The sequence below is a fragment of the Dendropsophus ebraccatus genome, chromosome 8, assembly GCF_027789765.1.
Source record: "Dendropsophus ebraccatus isolate aDenEbr1 chromosome 8, aDenEbr1.pat, whole genome shotgun sequence".
NCBI classification, from domain to species: Eukaryota; Metazoa; Chordata; class Amphibia; order Anura; family Hylidae; genus Dendropsophus; species Dendropsophus ebraccatus.
The window spans coordinates 24,403,015-24,426,049 of record NC_091461.1 but is presented as its reverse complement, the minus strand read 5'-3'; the positions used below and the strand labels follow the sequence as shown (position 1 = coordinate 24,426,049).

At 41.8% G+C, this 23,035-nt stretch overlaps 1 protein-coding gene across 1 annotated transcript in view; it reads right to left on the bottom strand.

Moving 5' to 3' along the window:
* The window catches only part of DOCK1 (dedicator of cytokinesis 1), a 302,766-nt gene that overhangs the window by 226,015 nt on the left and 53,716 nt on the right, over nt 1-23,035 (bottom strand). The window contains exons 7-11 of the mRNA XM_069980039.1: nt 19,509-19,644; nt 18,274-18,428; nt 13,030-13,111; nt 12,000-12,135; nt 9,336-9,408 (exon numbers count right to left, since the gene is read on the bottom strand). Coding sequence (XP_069836140.1) covers nt 9,336-9,408; nt 12,000-12,135; nt 13,030-13,111; nt 18,274-18,428; nt 19,509-19,644 — 582 coding nt within the window. The remainder of the gene's footprint in view (nt 1-9,335; nt 9,409-11,999; nt 12,136-13,029; nt 13,112-18,273; nt 18,429-19,508; nt 19,645-23,035) is intronic.

Genomic DNA, 23,035 nt, shown 5'->3' with positions numbered 1-23,035 from the left:
GTTAGATTAGTCCAATCTGATACTTCCTCTTAAATAATAATAAATATATATATATATATATATATATATATATATATATATCTCCTTTTGTTATTCCTCCTGGAAATATATAAATGATCCAATTGACAGTACAATTTTCTTTTGTCAAAGAAGGTATGTCCTCAAAGACATTAACAAGTTTTCACATGACTGGGGACACTGTAAAAATAAGGGCCATGGTGACTTGCATCAATTTATGCACACATTTCCAGGAGGAATAAAAGAGGAATGGTACATTGCAGGTTTATAAAAAATGATGCTCCAGCAGTTTAACAGTAATATACATATTTACTATGACGTGTCAGGGGAGCTAACAGTATGAGGCATGACATAACTCGTATTCAGTAACTTAGAAGTGAGAACACCAAGACCTCAATAATAAGGACATAAAGTATTACTGCTTATCTGTTCATATTAGTGATGTAACTCCCTGAGGCCTGCTGTTATACTGAAGGGAACTTAAAGAACATTGGAAGGATTGTGGATGTATGAGGATGAAACTTCAGCTTAATAAAATCAAACAGGTACAATACGCTGAATAAGCTTAACACTACACAAATGTGCAACCCAGCTTAAGGCTACCCACAGGCAAAACCGAGACGAACACTATACAAAGGCACAACCGAGCCTCACGCTACCCAAAGGCACAACCGAGCCTAAGGCTACCCAAAGGCACAACCCAGCCTAAGGCTACCAAAAGGCACAACCCAGCCTAAGGCTACCAAAAGGCACAACCCAGCCAAAACTACCCAAAGACCCAACGCAGCCTAAGGCTACCCAAAGGCACAACCCAGCCTAAAGCTACCCAAAGGCACAACCCAGCCTAAGGCTACCCAAAGGCACAACCCAGCCTAAAGCTACCCAAAGGCACAACCCAGCCTAAGGCTACCCAAAGGCACAACTAAGCCTTACCCTACCCAAAGGCACAACTGAGCCTCACGCTACCCAAGGGCGCAACCGAGCCCAACGCTACCCAAAGGCACAACTGAGCCTCACGCTACCCAAGGGCGCAACCGAGCCCAACGCTATGTAAAAGGCGCAACCGAGCCCAACGCTATCCAAAGGCGCAACCGAGCCCAACGCTACCCAAAGGCGCAATCGAGCCTAACACTACCCAAAGGCGCAACTGAGCCCAACGCCACCCAAAGGCGCAACCGAGCCAAACAATACCCAAAGGCGCAACCGAGCCCAACAATACCCAAAGGCGCAACCGAACCCAACGCTACCCAAAGGCGCAACCGAGCCCAACGCTACCCAAAGGCGCAACTCAGCACAAAGACACAAAAACACAACCCAGCCTAATGCTACCCAAAGGTGCAACAGATAAATCCAAAAAATGGTATCAAGACCTTGTGTGCAATGCACTATTAGTATGAGCGATCAGAACACAACATGTATCTAAATCGTATCTTTATTGGTTAAAATACAGCAGTAAGAAATGTCAAAAATCCACACATGTAAGACAACACCTCAGGTAGAGCATATTGGGGTAACCTCATGATAAAGTGAGCACATGCGTTGTAAACCACTGATAAAAAAGTCTAACAGTACTTTAGATGGAATAGGTAACAACATATACAGCTATCTGCTGCACTAATAACCTAATAGTTCATCATAGGTAAAGTGACTGGGGCAGATGTTAACAGAAAAAAGCAAAGTGCCTCACATACCCATAGGTTATTAGTTCAACAGATGGAATAGGTAACATATACAGCTATCTGTTGAACTAATAACCTATGGGTATGTGAGGCACTTTGCTTTTTTCTGTTAACATCTGCCCCAGTCACTTTACCTATGATGAACTATTAGGTTATTAGTTCAGCAGATATATGTTGTTACCTATTCCATCTAAAGTACTGTTAGACTTTTTTATCAGTGGTTTACAACGCATGTGCTCACTTTATCATGTGGTTACCCCAATATGCTCTACCTGAGGTGATGTCTTACATGTGTGGATTTTTGACATTTCTTACTGCTATATTTTAACCAATAAAGACACGATTTAGATACATGTTGTGTTCTGATTGTTTATACTAATAGTGCATTGCACACAAGGTCTTGATACCATTTTTTGGATTTATATATTGATTGGAGACTTTGCTGATTCTTGATATTGATAGCAATAGTTAGTTCATTTACATTCTTTTGTATATTTCCTTTTTGGATATCCAAAGGTGCAACAGAGCCTAACTTTACACAAAGGCACAACTCAGACTAACATTACATTTTGTATACAATTTATATGAAATGATCAGGTGAGACAGCTTTCAGCCAAAACAAACATCCTACACGCATGCACAGCTTTTATTCACTGCATTTGTTCAGACTGGCCTAACATGACCAATGACCCTGGGTGGCGAATAATCCTTCTGGCAACATTCTGAGAGCATTCCTTCCTTGTAAGATTGCTGGTGTTAGAATGAACTTTCCTGAATGAAAAATCTTTTGCCCGACTTTTTCCAAAAACTACAAACACTGGACTTCTTCCCAGACACAGACAGTATCATCGATCAGCTAAAACGACCATTTCTTGTTAAGTTTCACCCGACCAGAGAGCATTTTGGTTGAAGGCATCCATTTCCATTGACTTTAATCTATGAGTTCCTTAAGAGGAACACAAGAGCAGATGGTTTTATGCATTGTGCTGTTGTAGAGACAGGCAGTACATAAATCCACACATCCAGGGGTTAAATACCTTCTTTCCTTGTATCCTAATGATTCTGAAGATTTTGTGCCGTCTTATGACCATTAAAACAAATTCTACTCTAATTAACTAAACAAATATACGGCAAGGCTCTGGTTTATCTATCATTCATGACAGCTTTCCTAATGGTTTTTAGTTACCATAAATTATTGCATTTACAATATGAAACGCGTGTCGTATCGCTTCATGAAATACTGAGCTTTTCTGAAAAAAGGCAAAAAAAAGAAGGCTACAGTGGTATCAAAGCATCTGTCATGGCGGTGACGACCAACAATCTCTTCATCAAGGTATTGGGGCAAAAGGCAAAAGAAATACACTGAGCATAGACTAGATGGGGAATAATCCTCCAAGGTCCCAGTTATAAGGGTCACATTTAAAAAAAAAAGAAATAAATAAGATTGCTATACCAAAGAAAAAAGCTTCCTGCATCAACTGAACAGGTTTAATGGAAGTCTATGACCTCTCTTTTACATAGTATTTGGTTGTAAGAGGATCCAAAACACCAAAAAAGGGGCATTATAATGAGGCCAGTAACACTTTCCTAGTTGGACATGTTCAATTCATGAGGCCTTTCTCTGGGTTTATTATATTGTCATATACCCCACAGGACCATTTTTGACCTCTTCGGCCTTATTTACACATCCGCTTAAGTTCTCAGTATTTGCGGATCCCCAAATACTAAGTGCTTTACATCCCATTAATTTCTATGGGGTAACTTACACATCCTCTATTTTTGCGCAATCCACGTCGTAGAAAAAGAAAAAAATTCTGTATGGACACTCCATTAGAAGTCTATGGGGGCCTCCGCATTTTGTGAAGACCACCTTAGCACTCTGGAAAACAATCTGCAATTCTGTGACATCACCATTTAAGCTCTTCTTGGCAGGTTGTGACAGCTAGTGACAACATTTTATGCCGTCTACTCCCCCCCCCCCCCCCTTTATTTTTTTTATTTTTTTTGCAGATGAGCAAAATACGGAGCACAATAAAGATGCACTACGGATGGTATTTTGGGGATTATAAAGAAAAGAAAAAAACGCTCATTACGAATTTCATCCTTGAAAATATACACACGTGTGAATCTAGCCTAAGCGTGACATTATAGGAGCCAGGTTTGTCCAGCCCTGCAGTTCCACACAGCCATTGGTGGCAGCAAAGCAACCATGTCGCCCCTTACTGCCGCTACTCAATGTACAACCATAAAAGAAATTTTTACACTTTTTCTAAAACAAAGTTATACTACTAAGTCATAAAACTTTATGTGAGTAAAAAAAAAATTACGGTATTCCCTGGAATAAACTTTAATACTTGTCTCATGATGAGTGTTTTTTTCTTTTGAAGAAGTTACAGGTTCTCTTATGTCAATGGTCTATAAAGAGCAGTCAAAAAAATCTGATCCATCACAGCTATCAAGGCTCAGTCATAAAGAGAAGCCATGCTGATAGTGTGAACAGGGAAGATCGTGACATGAAAGATGAGCCAACATATTATAAGGAAAGGATAAGCCTTGAGAATACAGCGGAAGGAGCAGAGTGGCCTGTAGATCTCAGTTATCCGGATGTCAGAGGAAATCTCCTGCTCCCACACACCCATAAAGGAGAATCTATACAGGCGATGCATGCCCCTGGCTGTCAGAAAAGGTAAATCCCTGTGAAGCGTGGCACATTATTATCAGCCAGGTCAGGGTGGGCCGAGGCAGTCAGTCCTAATGAATGTGGGACAATGACTCGCTATTGTGGCTTATATAAGACCATAAAACAGCTGTCTTAGTAAATTATTCACACAGAACCGCCATGGCCATTTACCGGCCTCTCACACTATCTTACAATAAGATGTCCGTCTGTGCTACAACAAAGATGTGGGAGGTGGAGGGGATCCCAAATGTTTGGGGAGGTTTATGGGAAGGAACCTATAAACCATTATAACAAAAGCAGATGTGGATGGGGGTCAGTAACCTTAGTATACATACAGGCAGTTTGAGCATCATTATGGTTTAGACAATACTAGATTTTCTATCCAGCTCCACATTTCCTGACTACCTGGGCTGCAGTGCAAAGCATGGAGGTGGACATAGCGTCAGCCTGTAACCCTGTAACCGGTTAAAGAGAACTAATCCCTACTATAACGTATATAATGCTGTAAGCAACTTATAAAGCCGCTAAAGCGTTCTCTTATACTCAGTGTGCCGGTCTCCTTGGCAGTATATGGGAGAAAACGTTTTATTCCACGGCTAGAGAGGCTGGAACTAGTCATCTGGGCATGACTAGTCACGGCTCTCTGCAGAGATGACTGACAGGCAGAGAGACCTGTTAGAAGCCTCTTTGCCTGTCATTGATCCCGGCAGAGCGCGCTGACAGAGAGCCGAGACTAGTTACAGGTCACGCCTCTCTCCCCCTGCAAAGGGCACCGGAACAAAACGTTTTCTCCTATATACCCCCTAGAACGTGGTAAGAGCTGCTAACAGGGTTATACTACTGATTGTTCCCCTTTAAAAGGAATGGGTCAGCTCTTTGGGCCCTTTACACAGGACAATTATCTGCAGTGAGTGGTGCTAGAAACACTTATTTGGCCAATAATCAGCCAGTGTAAAAGTGTCAGCGACCGGCCGAGGACCAGGAAAACACCTGCTCTTCATCCGATCGCATCTTTAAAGCAGCCCTTAAAATCCTTGTTTTCTGAACGCACATCTTCCCGGTGTAAATAGGAGAAATGTGGCCGATATCAATGTAATTAAATACATGGATTGTTCATGCGGCCAGGCTGCTCAACTAATTGTGGAGTGTGGAGGCGCTGCAAGTGGCAGTCTCGCTGATCAGCGCTTGGATGCAGCTACAGATCTGTTAATGTAAAAGGACCTTAGATTGTGCTCAGAACTGCACACATGGGCAGATAGCCTACAGCGTATAATACCCGTCTCTTAGCTGATGGCTGTTTGCTTAGTTATTTGATTAAATTTACAAGGATTGGCCACTTTATTGTAAAATAGTTCAGTGTACGGTATAAGTGTACACATTGTATATACTGACAGCAGCTCCCTGTGCAGGCACCCCTGCTCCAGGTTGTGCTGTCCTGCTCTGTGTTGATTCTGTCACTAAGTGTAGTGAACACACTAACACTGTACACTGAACAATTTAACTTTGAAGTCGTAAAGGCAATGCTGAGCTGCAGCATGCATGTCTCCTCCTTCCTGCATGATTAATCAGCACTGAGCCCTGTACATCAATCACACAGGGACAGGGAGGTGGCATGTATACTGCAGCTCAGCCCAGCCTCTTTGGTGCTTATGCTTGGCAGAAAAACATAATTTTAAGGGACAGGTATCATTTGTGTTTTATCTGCCCATGTCTGCAGCTATAAGAATAATATACACAAATGACACACTATACATCTATTCTATATGGTCTGTTAGGCAAACAACCCCCCAACGCTGGGTACATGCATCCAGTAAGTGATGTGAACACAGTCTAAGCTAGTTGCAAGTTTATAGCGTGTAACATGCATACAGACCTGCACTATAAGACTCTCAGTGGCATATAAAGGGATTTACAGAGCTTTATCCAGCTTGCATAAGAAATACACAGAGAAATATGCTATAGGGATTCATAAAGCTGTATATTTAATCTGACGTTACCCCTTTGGAGACCGTCTTCCCCAGGTTGCTCCACAGACCCGTCAGCACATTATTGGCCGCCATTTACAGGCAATGGAGAACATGCCGCGTATCTGATTAATGGTCTCCAGGGCAACCGCGGGACGTTCAGAATTAATGGCAGTCATATATAATCAGAACGCTAACACAACTAAAGAGATCAATTTCAGCATTAAAATTATTTGATCAAAAATGTCATTTAGTAACATGATACTTAAAGGGATCTTGTCATCTTCATTGTGCTTGCTGAAGGCGGCATAAAATAGCGGTCCTCAGTGATCTGTCACTTATATGCAAACAAGTGAAGAAGAACTTACACCCCTATCCTTGCAGCACAGCGGCCAATGCTGGTGTATTCATGATCTCTCACCCACCAGTCATTGACAGGTTTCTATCCATTACTGGGAATAGCGAGAAATCTGTCAATCTGCATCAGGTGGACGAGGACATGGAAGCTCATGAATAATCCTCCTCATGAATAATCCTGACTCCTTTCTGGCAGACTCGTACAGGAATGGAGTGCAAGCTCTTCTAAACTACTCTAACCTGGCACATTATATCCTCTAGCTTCAAACCTGAAGTGCAGTAGCAATGCCTCTGGAAACCGACTCTTTGACAAGCTAGTAATATTTCTATCCACTGCTTCGAATGCATGGTACAACTTATTAGCTATCTGATGAGTATGTTTATGGCTGCTAGATGGGGAAGGATATGACTGGGTACCATATGTATAGAGGCAGAGGGGGAAGGAAATGACTAGGAACTATATAAACAGAGCCAGAGATGGAAGAAGACTAACTGGGGACTATATTTACAGAGCCACATGCGGAAGGAGACTAACTGGGGACTATTTTTACAGAGCCAGTGCCGGAAGGAGACTAACTGGGGACTATATTTACAGAGCCAGAGGCAGAAGGAAGCTAACCGGGGACTATATTTACAGAGCCAGAAGGAAACTAACCAGGGACTATATTTACAGAGCCAGAGGCGGAAGGAAACTAACCGGGGACTATATTTACTGAGCCAGTGGCGGAAGGAGACTAACCGGGGACTATATTTACAGAGCCAGAAGGAAACTAACCGGGGACTATATTTACTGAGCCAGTGGCGGAAGGAGACTAACCGGGGACTATATTTACAGAGGCAGAAGGAAACCAACCGGGGACTATATTTACAGAGGCAGAAGGAAACTAACCGGGGACTATATTTACAGAGGCAGAAGGAAACTAACCAGGGACTATATTTACAGAGCCAGAAGGAAACTAACCGGGGACTATATTTACAGAGCCAGAAGGAAACTAACCGGAAACAATATTTACAGAACAAGAGGTGGAAGGAGACTAACTGAGGACTATATTTACAGAGCCAGAAGGATACTAACTAGGGACTATATTTAGGGTCCTATTATACTGAGCAATTTTTAATAATTAACGACTAATGATAAACGATCGCAAACCTGAAATCGTTTACCATACAACACAGAACGATGGTCGTTAGTTACGACCGTTACTGCGATCGTTTATCCCTTCTGCTCCCAGCAAAACAATGAACAATGTGCAATTACACTGAACAAAAGCGGAACTGGAGCGAACGAACGTGGAATTACAGCGAACAATTTTAGGTTCAGATCTAAATTAACGATCCATGAACGATTTTTTTATCGTTTCCTGCAATTACTAGTTCGAACGATATAACGATTTTTTGGCACGATAATCGTCCCGTGTAATAGGGCCCTTACAGAGCCAGGGATAGAAGGAAACTAACTGGGGACTATATTTACAGAGCCAGTAGGGGATGAGAATAAGTAATTTACTAGAGACTACAGTTGGCATGGGGGGTAGTGGGGGGGGAAGGCATATGCATACACAGAAGCTTGGGAATAAATGGCAAGACAGAGAAAAAGTACCATGTGATACTGCCAAGTGGCCGGCCTACAATAGCGCAGCATTGGTGCTGACGGTAAAGCGATCAAGAAGAAAAAAGAAAAAGAAAAAAGAGAGGGGGGAGTTACTTGTTTGGAAACATTGAAAAGTAGCTTAAAACAGTGATTTGTGGCCTCTTTGAAAACTTTATGCAAGTTTCTTTTAGCAGTAAGGCTGGGTTCACACTACATTTTTGCAATCCGTTTTTGCAAAAAACGGATGAAAAATGGATGGTAAGAATGGATGCAACTGTAAGCATCCGTTTTCGTTTTTCCATTGACTTCCATTAAAAAAAAAAAAAGCGGATCAAAGTGGATCCGTATTTTTTTTGACGTACACATAAATGTGGTTGACCAAGTTTTTGTGTCCGTCAAAAAAAAAACGGATCCACTTTGATCCCTTTTTATTTTATAATGGAAGTCAATAAAAAAACGGATGAGTACAGTTGCATCCGTTCTTACCATCCATTTTTTGCAAAAAACTGACTGCAAAAAACGTAGTGTGAACCCAGCCTAAGCCAAAGATGATCCTGCAAGAAATCATACACATCCAGCTTCTTGCATACACTGACACACTAATGTGTTAAGGAACCGCACAATCCAATTTGTAATATCTGCAAAACGGACACAATAATACAGAAGCTGTAGGAAACTTCCTATAGCCTGACGGCTGAGGCAGCAGGGGCAGGAATCATGAGTTTAACATAAGCAGCATCCTGAATTCTGCTGGGCATCAGATCCCCGCTGCTCCCCCGCACTCACCACTTCTGCTCAAGGGGAAGGGACGGCAATTTGATAACAGACGTAGATTACCTAACTTCTCCATATGCAATTTCCCTCATTTACAAGGATCTCTTTCCTCTTGAAAAGTAAACCTATACTTTATTATATACATAAAAACTGGGCTTTTCTGTGCGCTGAACATTATGATACAGAGTAAAACTGTGTTCTAGTCTGCATCAAATGGAAGTAATGGCCATAGAAAGTACATTATAATTATAATTCTGTGTAACGCTACTTACGGCTGGAAAGGTATAAAGTGTTGTTTGTCCTCGTCGTCAACTTTTCCAGTAATTATGTCAGTCACATCCATTACTGAAAGCAGAAAGACATTAAATTAACAGAGTGGATGGCGTCGCCCGACCATTTTAATGGACAAAATGCGTTAATGGAATGTACAGACACATTGTGCATGACTCTAACATCTATATTCACGCTTTTTTCTTTTTTTTTTTTTTTAAGCATCTGTTGCCGTCTCCTTGATAATTTCAGTGCAGTAAATCGTTTGCCTCATGAAACGACAACTCCACCAACAAAAGAGATTAAAAAAAGGTTATCAAATGTATCATATCCATACAAAGAGCTCTGAAATGCTGCTAATGGTTGTTTTAAAGTCATTTACAGCGTGTCTAATAAATAACAATACCTGTTTTCATCTTGGTTTTTAAAGTGTTTCCTTTTTAGTGTTAAAGGGGTTATCAAGCAATACAAAAACATGTCTGCTTTTTTTTCTCAGAAACAGCGCCGCTCTCGTCCTCAGTTTGGTTGTGGTTTTGTAACTCTGCTCCATTTAAAGCGGTACCAATATATGACCCCCCAAATGGTCAAATTGGTGTGGCCTGGAGTGTGTGTGCCCAAGCCTTGCACTGCCTCTCCATCCATCCTCCCTACCGTCCTCTTTATTATTACAAATGCCATGGGCAGGATTTTTCCTATTCATCACTTGTCTGAACACTGCACAGGTGCTGGATCTTTAAGGCCCATGTGCAGTGTTCAGACAAGTGATGAGTAGAAAAAACCTGCCTGGAGCTGGAGCATTCCTAATGATGAAGAGGGCAGGGAGGAGGGACGGATTTTGACACAGGGCTGCAAGTTTAAAAGTAATTTTTTAGAACAATAACTGCATCACCAGCCAAATGGACCCCGGGAGAAAACTTGGATAAAAAGCAGCTATCTGATGGTACAAGTGGTTTGGGGGGGGGGGGGGGCAGATTGTGGCTACAGTGGGTTTAAGTGAATAGAGCTTAATTGCAAAACCACATCCAAACTGGACACAAGGGTGGTGCTGTTTCTGGATAAAAGTGGCCATGTTTTTCTATGTCTGGATAACCCCTTTAATGCTAATCTGTGCTCCTGCAGACGGGCCCTGGACAGACTGTCTCCTCCCCTCTCTGGCCAATGACAATAAACCATGTACACCATAACAGCAGATACAGGATTCTTTTTCACATGTATTGTTACACAATGAATTCTCTCTTAGAGACGAGCCTCCATTCATATTGTAAATAGCGAAGGCTGCGCCAATTACCTTTCCATCAATAATGAAATATGCAAGTGAATTTAATTAACCTATAATCCAAGATAAAACAATGTTTATCCCGCAGACTTTTCATCACATCTAATGCGAGCTTCAGCAAAGTGACTGACTGATAGAGCTTTTGTTTTATTCTGCCACTAAAGGGGAAATAAAAGCATTGCAAGACTCCCATTAAAAGCAATGGACTGGTGGTGTAATGCAGAGAAGCTGTATGGCTACCACAACCGCAAGCTCTGATTTGAACGAACCCCAGCCTGCTTGAGGTTCGCTCATCTCTATTATATCCATTATATTTATGTGCTTTAACAGAACACAGAGGCAGGGATTACAGACCAATACTTTACATGTATAATTATACTGCGCTTGCCTAAAAGGAATTTCCAGTGAAAAGGGACCCACGAGATCAACTACTGATCGAGGTGGGTCTGTCACCTGACACCCCTGCCGATCAGCACCAGATGAAGGCAGTGCACAGAGATGGATGCCACACAGATCTTTAATTGTAGACAGTATAGTACCTATGGATTCAAATAGACTCTTTTACACATTCAGGCCACGTTCACACAACGGATGTGTTGTAACAATTTGCAACAATAGCCGTGATTTATACAACGGCCGTGATTTATACAACAGATACATTTGTATGTGAATGAATGGAATCCCGGCCGGAACGTATACACACACTATACGCTCTGGCCAGGATTCCATCCGGCAACAGGAAAAACTGACATGTCAGTTTTCTGCGGCCGCAGAGAACCTGTCAGTAAACACAATGGAGCGTGCGGCTCTGGCCGCACGCTCCATTGTGTGCAGCGCCGAATTGGGATGGATGTGCCCGCATCCCAATTCATCAGAAAATAAGATCATCTGGAAGGTACTGCAGTACCGGCCGGGATGATTTTGTCTGACACCAGCTGTTCTGTGACCCAGCCGGGTCACAGAACAGTCAATGTCTCACGCCACCATATGGCCTCATAGTTGCTACGGATTTGTAAAAAGAACATGGTCCGTGCGGTAAAAATACTGCCACAGATTACTTATTACAATCAATGGGTCCATGCAGATGCTGATGGGGATGGACACACATTTGAATCCTTTCCGTATTTGCAGGTCTCAAATTACAGACAGGATTACCGATGTGTGAATAGGCCCTTACTGTAATGAAGTGAAAGGAAAGTTCACTGCAGTCATCCAGCACCATCGCTATACAATGTACAGAGCACAAGTTTCCAACTCCTTTATGGCAGTGCCTCATCAAGTAGGCTCCAACAGCGACTTCAGACTTCAAGTATTTCTTTTATTCCTACTTACTTTATCACAGAGCTCCCCCTGAATTACTGACAGATTATTACTGCAATTACATGATTACCTGCGACTCCAAATGGTCTCCTTAGTCCTGATGTTAGTTTTCTTGTATTGTTGTCTCTCAGCTCCATCCGTCCAACCCTCACTATCTGACACACAAAGCTTATTTTTTCTCTTTTCAAGTCTTTGCTCCCAAGATCCTGTCGTAAAAAAAAATAAGAATCCAAAATGAAAATGCAGGAAAAAAGCACTTCCATAAGTCCAATAGAGCACTTATACCATGTCCTGATAGACGCATCTGCACCTTGTAAATCGCTATCCAGTTGGAGAAGTGTCCATTGTTTTTATGCAAATAACGGAACCTAAGCCTATAAATTACTTCTATTTAAAAATCTCAAGACTTCAAATATTAGTTGCTGCATGTCCTGCAGAAAGTGGTGTATTCTCGCTGCTGCCACCTCTGTCCGAGACAGGAACTGTCCAGAGCGGGGGAGGATTTCTTTGGGCGTTTGCTGCTGCTCTGGACAATTCCTGACATGGACAGAGGTGGCAGCAGAGAGCACTGTGTCAGACTGGAAAGAATACACCACTTCCTGCAGGACATACAGGAGCTGATAAATACTGGAAGACTTGCTTTTATTTTAAATAGAAGTGATTGACAAATCTGTGTAACTTTCTGGACCAGTTGATACGAAAAAAAGAAAGAGCTCCAAGGGGTACACTTTTTCTTTTTTAGACCCATGAAGGATTATTTTGATCATTCAGTACTTGTTAAGAGAGCTTTTGCATGGGCCACAAGCAGAGAAGGCCACATGATCGATCACTGCATTGTTACTGTGTGGCCTTTTGTTGCCATCAGTCACTGGCCTGACATCACCTGTTAAACTGAAAGATGTGCGGCTGATGACCGATGATTTTTTTGATCAGTCATAACATGATTAGCATGATTTGCTCATTTGTCAGCTGACTGACGGCCTTATTGTACAGGGCAATTATGGACCATTCAGCAGATAATGGCCCGGTTTAATAGGACCCTAAGGTTACCTGAGGACTTCACGGAGCCAAGCAAACAAACAGCTAAAATAATATCTTACCGTGAAAACTGCTCGTAGATTGTGCAGCCTCTCAATGTCTTTCGGCAGGCCAGAACTTGACCAGCGCACCAAATAGTTTTCACTGGAAAGAAATGAAGTGATGCATTAGTAAAGAGGGAAATTTCTTCATTTTTTTACATAAAATTTTAAAAAACCTTTGTAGTGTGACAGCCTTTCACACTACAATACATGTGGATTCATTCCTGTGGCCAGTGTCAGCATGTTACATGTGACCCAGCTAAGAGCTCCAAGTAGTATATAGTAGTAACATGGACTGAGCGTACAGGCATGTAACAGATGGTGGCCTATAGGGACCTCAGTGCAGGCCACTTCTCTATATAAGCAGGTAATTCTCTATAGAACAATGTATGAGAGGCTTGTAATGTGCTTGCCGTGTAAATGCCATCTGTGAGCGGTAATATTAGGGCATGCTCTAGTAAGCCTAAGGTCATGCTGCGTACACCCACTTTAACCCCTAAAGATGCAACCAGGTTCGGCCTCAAGAAAGCAGATCTTCCTCTCATCTCTGCATTTTAAAAGTTAGAACTTTTTTTTTTTAGTATTTTTCCATTGACATTCCATCTGCTGTTAGAGGTGAATTTTTTTTTTTTTTTTTTTGCTCACGATTTATTTTTCAATGGCGCCGTTTCAGCGCACATATTATGCGTTGAATAACTTTTATTTTCATTATGCTGACACTGCATTTTGCGTTTTCTTCTACAAGTGATACGTTTTCCCGTACAATTCAGCTTATTAACTGTCACTAATATCAATGGGGGTTTAATGAAACAATCCCACAGGGCCTACTGCAGATTGGGGGAGGGGGGGGTGTATATTTCGGAAATAGAAATTAATTGGAAACTGGATCCACCATGGCAAGACATCTTAGAGAGCCCTATACTGTTATTTGCTATGTGGCACCATTTTTGAGATTCCCCATTTAGTTCCCAGCAGGAAGTGCGGTAAACAGCCCGGTATCTCGTCCTTCTTATCTCCTCCCCCTCTTAGAGATGCAGATCATATGAGCTTAGTCTTTACTATGGGCCTGGCTTGCTGTAGAGTGTGCTAACAAGCCAGGACGCTCATCAACACCACAGCCGCAAGACACAACCACTCTAATAAGAAATGTGTGCCGAAACAGCAGTGGGCTGGGAATAGGCAGAGAGAAGGGTTCACGGCAGTCGGAGCACAGCAGTATGGAGTGAAGGAGCTGTAGTTTTAGACTGGAGATCGGGCAGAAAGAACAGAGTGAGGAGAGAAGGGCACTGGGGCACAGGAGTTGTGGCTTCTGGTTAGGAATCATACAAGAGGACCCTTCATTAGATAACCCCTTTAAGGGCCGTATTACACGGCCTGATATGGAGAAGAAAGTGAGCGCCAACCTGTCAGCTTAGTGCTCGTTTCTCCCTTGTTTCCTGTTTGCTGCCTGTGCTATTAAATGCACAGAAAGTGAGCAGGAGAAGCAGGCAACAGGGAAGCAAGCTGTCCGGACAATCTTTGGATCGCCAGGGTGGCCCACTGAAGAGAGCCAGACAATTATCGGCCAATAACGTTTGGTGTAATAGGGCCTTAATTTTTATCAATTACTGATTGCACACTAGAGCCTTTGGGAACAATTTCAGGTTGTTCCCAAAGGCTCTAGTTTTCAATTGTTTATTAGTAAATTCTGTTACACAAAATGATCATTGTCCGTAACTGTCGGTATCAGCCGCATAATGGCAGATAATCACTTAGTGTAATAGGGCCTTAAAGGGGCTGTCTAGCGAAGAACTTTATTTTTCAAATCAACTGGCGTCCGAAAGTTATATAGATATGCAATTTACTTCTATTAAAAATCGTCGTCTTCCCATATTTATCAGCTGCTGTATGCCCTTCAGGAAGTGTTGTTTTATTTTTAGTCTGACACAGTGCTCTCTGCTATCTTCTCTGGCTGAGACAGGAACTGTCCAGAGCAGGAGAGGTTTTCTATGGGGATTCATATAAAACCGAGACAGAGATGTCAGCAGAGACCACTGTGTCAGACTGAAAATAAAACATTTTCTGCAGGGCATACAGCAGCTGATAAGTATGGGAAGACTTGAGATTTTTAAATAGAAGTAAATTACAAATTTATTATAAATTAAGTTACTTTCTGACAACAGTTAATTTGAAAAAAAAAAAAAAAAAAATATTTTTGCTGGACAACTCCTTTAAGGCTTTATTACACTGGCTGATCAATCCATTCCTATTCCATGGCAGTATGAAGAGAAAACAAGAATACGTTAATACTAACAGCAATCTATTGGCAAATTACTTCAATGACTGAAATTATAATAACCCTTTAATGCTCGCAACGTAGTCAGCCTCCTATGCTTGTATGTAGTTATTACACAGTTCAGTATCCAATCAGCTGACACCTCCGGCCTCATGTGACACTAACCGCTATGATCGCTCTCTACATTCACTAAACTTTCCCACCGCTCTAATAAATAGCACATGGTTGAACCCTGCCTCTCATCTTAGTGATGCCGAGCACATGTAAAAATAATTACAATTTTCTTTGGTACTTACAGTAAAATTACATTTTAGATTTCGGCTCAAAAATTCAAAAGTGCATTAGATGAGACAGAATGGCTCCGCTAATGACATTAATTTCACATGCTTGCTTTAATTACTAGCTTGTGATTGGGATTTATTAACTAGTTCTGAACTGTGGAGAAGTTTCCAGGAGTCTTCTCCCTTCATTAATTTTCAATTATATTTGAATAATTTACAATCTACAGTCAGGGGGGAAAAAAATATAGTTTACATCATTTACTTCCAGTTTCATGGATGCAACTTCTAACAGCGAAAGAAAAACTTTTCTAATGCTGATGGCCTATCCGCCAAATCGCATTGTTTTCCCGCAGCACTGTACCTTAAAAGGGTACTCCAGAGAAACTTTTTTTTTTCTGTCAAATCAACTGGGACAAAAATTTAAAACAGATTTGTAAACTAGTTATTCTTAAAGATGTCAAGTCTTCCAGTACTTATCAGCTGCTGTATGTCCTGCAGTAAGTTGAGTATTCTTTCCAGTTTGAGACAGTGCTCTCTGCTGCCACCTCTGCCCATTAAAGGAACTGTCCAGAGCAGCAGCAAATCCCCATGGAAAACTTTCCTGCTCTAGACAGTTCCTGACATGGACAGAGGTGGCAGCAGAGAGCGCTGCGTCAGACTGGAAAGAATACACCACTTCCTGCAAGACATACAGCAACTGATAAGTACTGGAAGACTTGACATTTTTAAATAGAAGCAATTTATAAATCTGTATAACTTTCTGACATTGGTTGATTTGAAAATATTTTTTTTTCCGCTCTTGAGCTCTCCTTTAAGGCCTTATTGCATTACTAGATAGCCATAGGTTTCTTATGCATTAATCTTTGGAGAGGGGAGGGGGAGGAGGGAGATTAGTCCCAGCAGAGAGCAAAGAACAAAGAATTACACAGTGAGAGCAGTGTGAAAGCCGTATTCAGAGGTCAGTGCTGACGTCAGAGGAGATAGCCCGGTGATGTAGCTGTAAATTAACTCTTTGTTGTCCTGCTTTGTTGCCTCATCCCCCTCCACCCCTCTCCTCCCCTCTCCATAGACAACCATGAAGACAGGGGGGAGAGCTTCAAACTGCTTTTTCATGATAAAAATGCATTTTTCGGCTAATTAAACCCAATTACAAAGTTTCTTAAAATCGCCTGTATAATTGATTTTTGCAAATGAAATTTAAACAACAGGTGCACTTTAAGTACTGTGTAAGAAAACATTCTACAACAATCTAATCTAATATCGGGGGTTTGGTTTCTTGTTCTTTTGGAGATGAAGGTCACTGAATGAATGGAAACAAACATTCTTGTTTATAGTCTGAAAACTTATCCTGACCTACTCCTACTCACTGATGGTTTGTTACAATGTATCAGTCTAGGCAACCCTCTCTGAGATCACAGTAGCAACATAAATAAATCTCTCTCCTAGTCTGAACTACATCCCGAATGCTGTGACCTTAGCTAATATACTGCAACAAACTGCTGCAACGTAAAAACTAGGGCACTGTGTTATTTCCAGCCTCTGAATGTAAATGATAATCTTTACATTCACTGACAGTAAGCTGAAAGCTTAAAAATATAGTGAATAGCAATACAAAATATTCAATGACAGAGCTATAAAAACATGGGCATAAAAGAGATCAAATGTGTTTTCCAATCTTATAAAGTGATGGTCTCTAGGCAATGGCATGGAGTTTCACCTGTAAGACCACCACCTACCCTGGGAATGGCTTAGGGTGCCAGCTTCTTATAGGCGCCATTACCATCTCAATTAATATAGTTATACTTGTAGGACACTACAAGTTTGTTTCTTTTAAACATTAATTTAGCAAACGTCTCCTTCTGATATGCTACTCATTACTTCCATTGTTCACAGCTTTTTGTCTAGGTTAACAACCACCACTCTGCTCTAAAAGTAGTGGATCAGACTGATATATAGTGTGTAAGGAATCATGGTTTATATAATAAACACATTATATATATATATATATATATATATATATATATATAGACACACACACACACTCACACTTTAGCTATACAGTATACAGAAGCCAAAACACTGCTTTTAGAGCAGAGTGGTGATTGGTAACTTCAACAACTGAAGGGAAAGAGCAACATATCAGGAGAAGGAGAATGGTTTGATAAATACTGTAAATGTATGTGCAAAACTCTTGAGAGGAGAATATTACATTTTCCGGAAAAAAAAAAACACTCAGAAAGAAAATCTGCAAAGTCAGGCTGGGTTTAGACACTATATTTTGGTCAGCAGTATTACCAACACCACAATTGGGCCCCAAAAACACAGAAAAAGGTGCAAATCATTTGATATAATTCTCCTTCGGTGTTGGCTCCACTCCTGGCTCTGGTAACATTAAATAAGGTCCAAAATAAGGCATTTAAACCCATACAAACACAAAAAGCGGCTGCAACATTGCCCTGCAGTCTGTCAAACAGCTGACTGTCGGTAGCTGGTAATATTGATGTCCTAGCCTATGGAAAGACCATTCATTTCAATTATTGTCAAGCTCTTAAGTGATCTTGTTGTGCATGGCGTCATTTTGTGGTCAGCAGCTGTTATCAGGCTGCAGGTGCTTTATCAGAAGTACAAAATAAATAAGCTCAACATTTGCAGCAACCACAAAGGGAAGTTCATGTTGTCAAAACACAAATGGTTAACACCATCACTGACCTGATAAACTTGCTCTCCGTGGGATCATAAAGAGACATTAAAACTTCAGCGTCCTCTCCGATCTTGCAGACCACATTTTTTAAGTTGACAAACAACGCAAAAGATGGCGTGGCAGCAAACTTGGCTTGTCTGTTGATGTCATTCTGCTTTTGGGACTAAATTTGTGATAAATACAAGTCAGAGAATGAACAAAACATTACTAAAAAAAACAAGAAGGATCAGTTACTATGACTGCAGGAAAAATGGTAATATTAGAAAATATTTGCAGAAAGGACCAATAATTTGGCATGTTTACTTTTTCTAGCTACTGTACGTAAAGCCCCTATTCCACGGGTCGTTTAAAGGAGCAATATCGTTCGTATTCGGCCGACATCAGCCGCTACGAACGATATTCGTCCCGTGGAATAGAGTGCACCGATCAGCCGACATCGTTCATGTCGGCTGATCTTTGCAGTCGCTTGTTTTTCAACATGTTAAAAAACAAGCGACTGATATAGCAGCGATCTGCTGCCGTCGCTCCGTTGAATAGGAGCGTCGGCAGCAGATGCTGCTATATCCTATGGGCTGCCCGGACGATCAGCAATCCTCCGAGCAGCCCCTCCCGCACTCACCCGCTCGCTGCAGCCGCGTCGAATAGTGGCGGCAGGGAGCGAGGAGCAAACGAGCGCTAATAGCGCTCGTTTGCTCCTCCAAACGACTCGTGGAATGGGGCATAAGCCAGGACCAGTGATCACAGAGGGGGGAGGGAAACTTATCTGTTCATTATCAGACAATGTCATGCATATTACAGAGAATCAAACTAAAGAAACATTTGCTGTGTCCACTATAACCTATGGAGGGGCCGAAGGGGATGAGTGAGCAGGAAGAGGAGAGAACCATCCTTGCAGTTTCTGTGTCTGAATTCACAGTTCAGACTGCTCAGTGCTGGTCTGGGAACTTGGTAAAGTAAGACTGCAGGATATTGTGCTGTGCTGGCTCCTAATACTGCAAACTGAAAGCTGGTTCTTTCCTCTTCCTGCTCACTCCCTCCATAGATAATAATGGACACAGCAAACCCATCTTCACTTTGCTTCTCTGCAACAGAAAAGAAGTGGGGGGAGTCTGGAAAACAGCATTGTGAGTAAAGTTTTATTAGGTAAAAGAGTTTCTTTCTGTATAGAGCTAATGGAGAGAGAACTAAAGGAATGCTCAATTAATGATATCAATAATTACTACTACTAATAACTACTACTTACCTTTTCTTCTTGTATTCTTTCCTCAACTTGTTTAGATGCAATTTCATGTGCTTGGAAGAGGCTTATTGTACTGGTCTGCTCTGGGTCTAGAATGTTACCATCCTCATCGCGAACAACAAGGTCCAAGTCAAGGATCCTAGGGTGCAAGACAAACATTTCAGAACAAGAGAGAATGTATCAGCCCCACAAACACAACTGCACCTAAAAAACATGACAAATAGGAAAGTCAGGGGAAAATACAGGAAAGATAAAGTTTATAGGAGAGAGAGAGAGAGAGAGAGAGAGAGAGAGAGAGAGAGAGAGGGGTAAAATAAGTAAAGTAAAAGAGTGAGGTGGAGAGGAGGAAAATTAAGGAAGAGATGGGAAGAGAACAGGAAGGGGAAAAACATGGAATAAGAATAAAATAAACAATTGAAGGGATAAAAGGTGGTCAGTGGATGAGGAATAAAAAAATGAAGGAGTGAGAGCAGGGCAACCAAAAGTCGGCTGTACACTGTCAGACCATCAGTGCACTAATCGTGATTTTTCAACAGGTTTAAAGACCACAACCAGCCAACAACGTCCATGTTGGCTGATCGTGTTAATTTAACATGTCCTATTTCACCAAAAGATTACCGTCTGGAACAGCCAAGTACAGCCGATAATCGTTTCGTGTAATAGGGCCTTTAGACAGCCAAAAAGCCTGTAGATGGAAGCAGATTCGGTCATCTTTAGTCTGAAGTTTATGGGCAGCTTAAGAGAGTACGAAATAGAGGAAGATAAGGAATGAACAGACCAAAGGTGAATAAGGAATGAAAAGGAAAAAGCAAAATAAAAAAGCAAAGGGAAAAAAAAGGACAGGACAGCGAGGGAAATAAAGAACAAAGGAGCACAGTAAAGAAATGGAAAAAAGATTAAGGGTGCGTTCACACCTACAGGATCTGCAGCAGATTTGATGCTGTGTTCAGTTATTTAAATGAAATCTGCTGCAGAAAATCAGTTGCAGATCCTGTAGGTGTGAACGCACCATAAAGGAGTACTCCAGCGGGGGGGGGGGGGGGGGGGGGGGGGGCCTTCTGATCTGGCCGGGAGGAGGTGGCTGAGGGCAACTACGTCCACTCACCTCCCCGGTTCCAGTGGCGGGTCCCATATCCGGTCCCCGCTGCCCAGCCGCTTTCTGGTCTCTGCCTCGGGATCCCGGCTCTGTCACTGACTGGCTAACCGGACTTGAAACGTCACGTCTCTCAAGTTCGCGTCAGAGACCAAGAAGCGGCCGGGCAGCAGGGACCGGACCACCACGATACAGGACCCGCCGCTGGAACCGGAGAGGTGAGTGGACGTCGTTGCCCTCAGCCACCTCCTCCCCTGCCAGATCAGAAAAAAGCCCCACCGTCAGAGTACCCCTTTAAGGGAAAAGTAAAAACAAACACTGTGATAAAAAGAAAAAAAAAAAAAAAAAAAAACTTAAAACGGACAAGAGATGAAAACAATGAAGAACACAAAGGGTTAGGGATAAACACGTCGTAAGAAAGGATGAAAAGGAAACAATTGTGAATCAAGAAAAAGGAGATAAAGGCCATGTTCCCACTACTAACAACAACGGCCGTTCTTTATTGGTTTAATTACAGCCATGGTTTTACAACAACGGCCATTGTTTGTGCTTATCTGTATGCTGTGTCAACATAGCCAAAAGGTTAAAAGGTAGTGAAAAGTAGTGAAAGAGAAATTAAAAGACGTTGGGTAAAAGGAGAGAGGAAAGGAAAAACATGGTGAACTAGGGAAAAAGTCAGGCAATGAATGAGTAAGGATGGGGATCAATGAAAAGCGGATGTTGCTGAAAAGTTAAAAATAAAACTAAAATATAATCATGTATGAGATTTTACAGTCAGTGGGTCAATCAGAAACTAAAAATGAACAGATAATAGAAAGACTTTGGTGGAACATCTCATTGTTATATTATGTGGACGTTACAGGCCATGACTAATTATAATGGCTTCCCCTAACTTGTCCCATACGGTGAGCTGAAGAGAGTGGAACAATCATCCTCTCCAGCTGAACTCTCATCAGAGGATTGTAAAGGGACGTTTCCTGCCTAAACGCAGCGCTGTGATTACGTGTTGTAATATGAAGGATGCATATGTCCTAGATGCAGCATAAACGTTGTATTTCAGAGCCTCGGAGGATAGCGCATTCATTACTTCTTGGGAGCAGAAGACTGTTCTCGGCAAGCCTTGTTGCCATTTGTCAGAAGTTTTAGAACAAAACTAATTCTCAAGATGTTCGCTCCTGTTTGAACAGGAGCATCTGGAGGCTAGGCAAACTTTAAGCAAATACGTCGGCAGATGGTTAGACACAATAACAAACAAGGAATTCATTAATCGAGAGGAAGGTTAGGTTTAAAATTCTTTATTATGAATAGAATCAGGGATCTGTCTCTAAACTGTTTCTATGCAAAGTAAAAACTTGGTCACGGGAAATGCAAAAGCGCCATATCACACTGAACCATGCACAAAATTAGATTTTCATGAAGCAGTCAGACTGTTAAAGGCTAAAAGGCAAAACGCATACCTAAACACCAGCTACCCCCAGAAAGGTAACCGTCTGGTTATAATAAAGGACTAAATATTCATGAGCGGCAATGGTAATTCACTGCAGCCTCCGATAAGTAAATCGCTCGGCTACATTTAGGAAAGGAAAATATAGCTTCAGGTTTACAGTGAAGAATACCTGCTCATATCACACAACGCAAACACACTAATAAACAAGGTATAAAGCAATGTCATGCCATGTGATTAAGCTGGCTGAAAGCTAAAAAATCATTTTAATGTTGGTAAATGTCTCCACATATTGAGGGTCATCACCTATCTCTCTAGTCTGCAGAGGAGCTGAATCATTGCCTTTCCTAAAGTTAGCGCTCATAAGTTCAGACCGAACTTATACTTTAGGCTCACATCCCACCTGAGCCTTACATCAGACCTATACATCTGAAGTATTACCGAAACACCCCCAGGAAGGCTCAATATTAGGCCTCTGCATACCATGGGGGTCCCAAAAATACAGCAGGACTGCAATTTTCTATACTAAGGCCAAAAATAATGCTCTTTTGGCCTACATGAATGGTGGCTTAAGGATGCATTCAGCCTATGACCTGGGAGCATATACGCCTAGGGTAATCCGGCCCACACAGTGACTGACTGCTGTGTTGGCATACAATGATATGTGGGTGGTAGAAAGATGCAGAACAGTCTCTGTCTAGGAGACCTTGCAGGATTTAAAGGGTTTCTTATTAGGACATTCACTTTCCTTTATGCTGCTGAAGGGATATTCCCATATGGCCATGTTATTTCCTATCCATAAATAAGTACATATATCTATCAATAAAGCTAGAAAAGGCCTATAGACTGCCCCGATCACCCGATAGCTCAGGCAGCATGAAAGTAACACTTGCTCCCAGTACTCCGTGTCCACCACAATCCGATCTGGAATAGCTTCTGACACAGGGCGGATACTGCACCGTTATGATCACATGTAGGTAAAACCATGTCCAC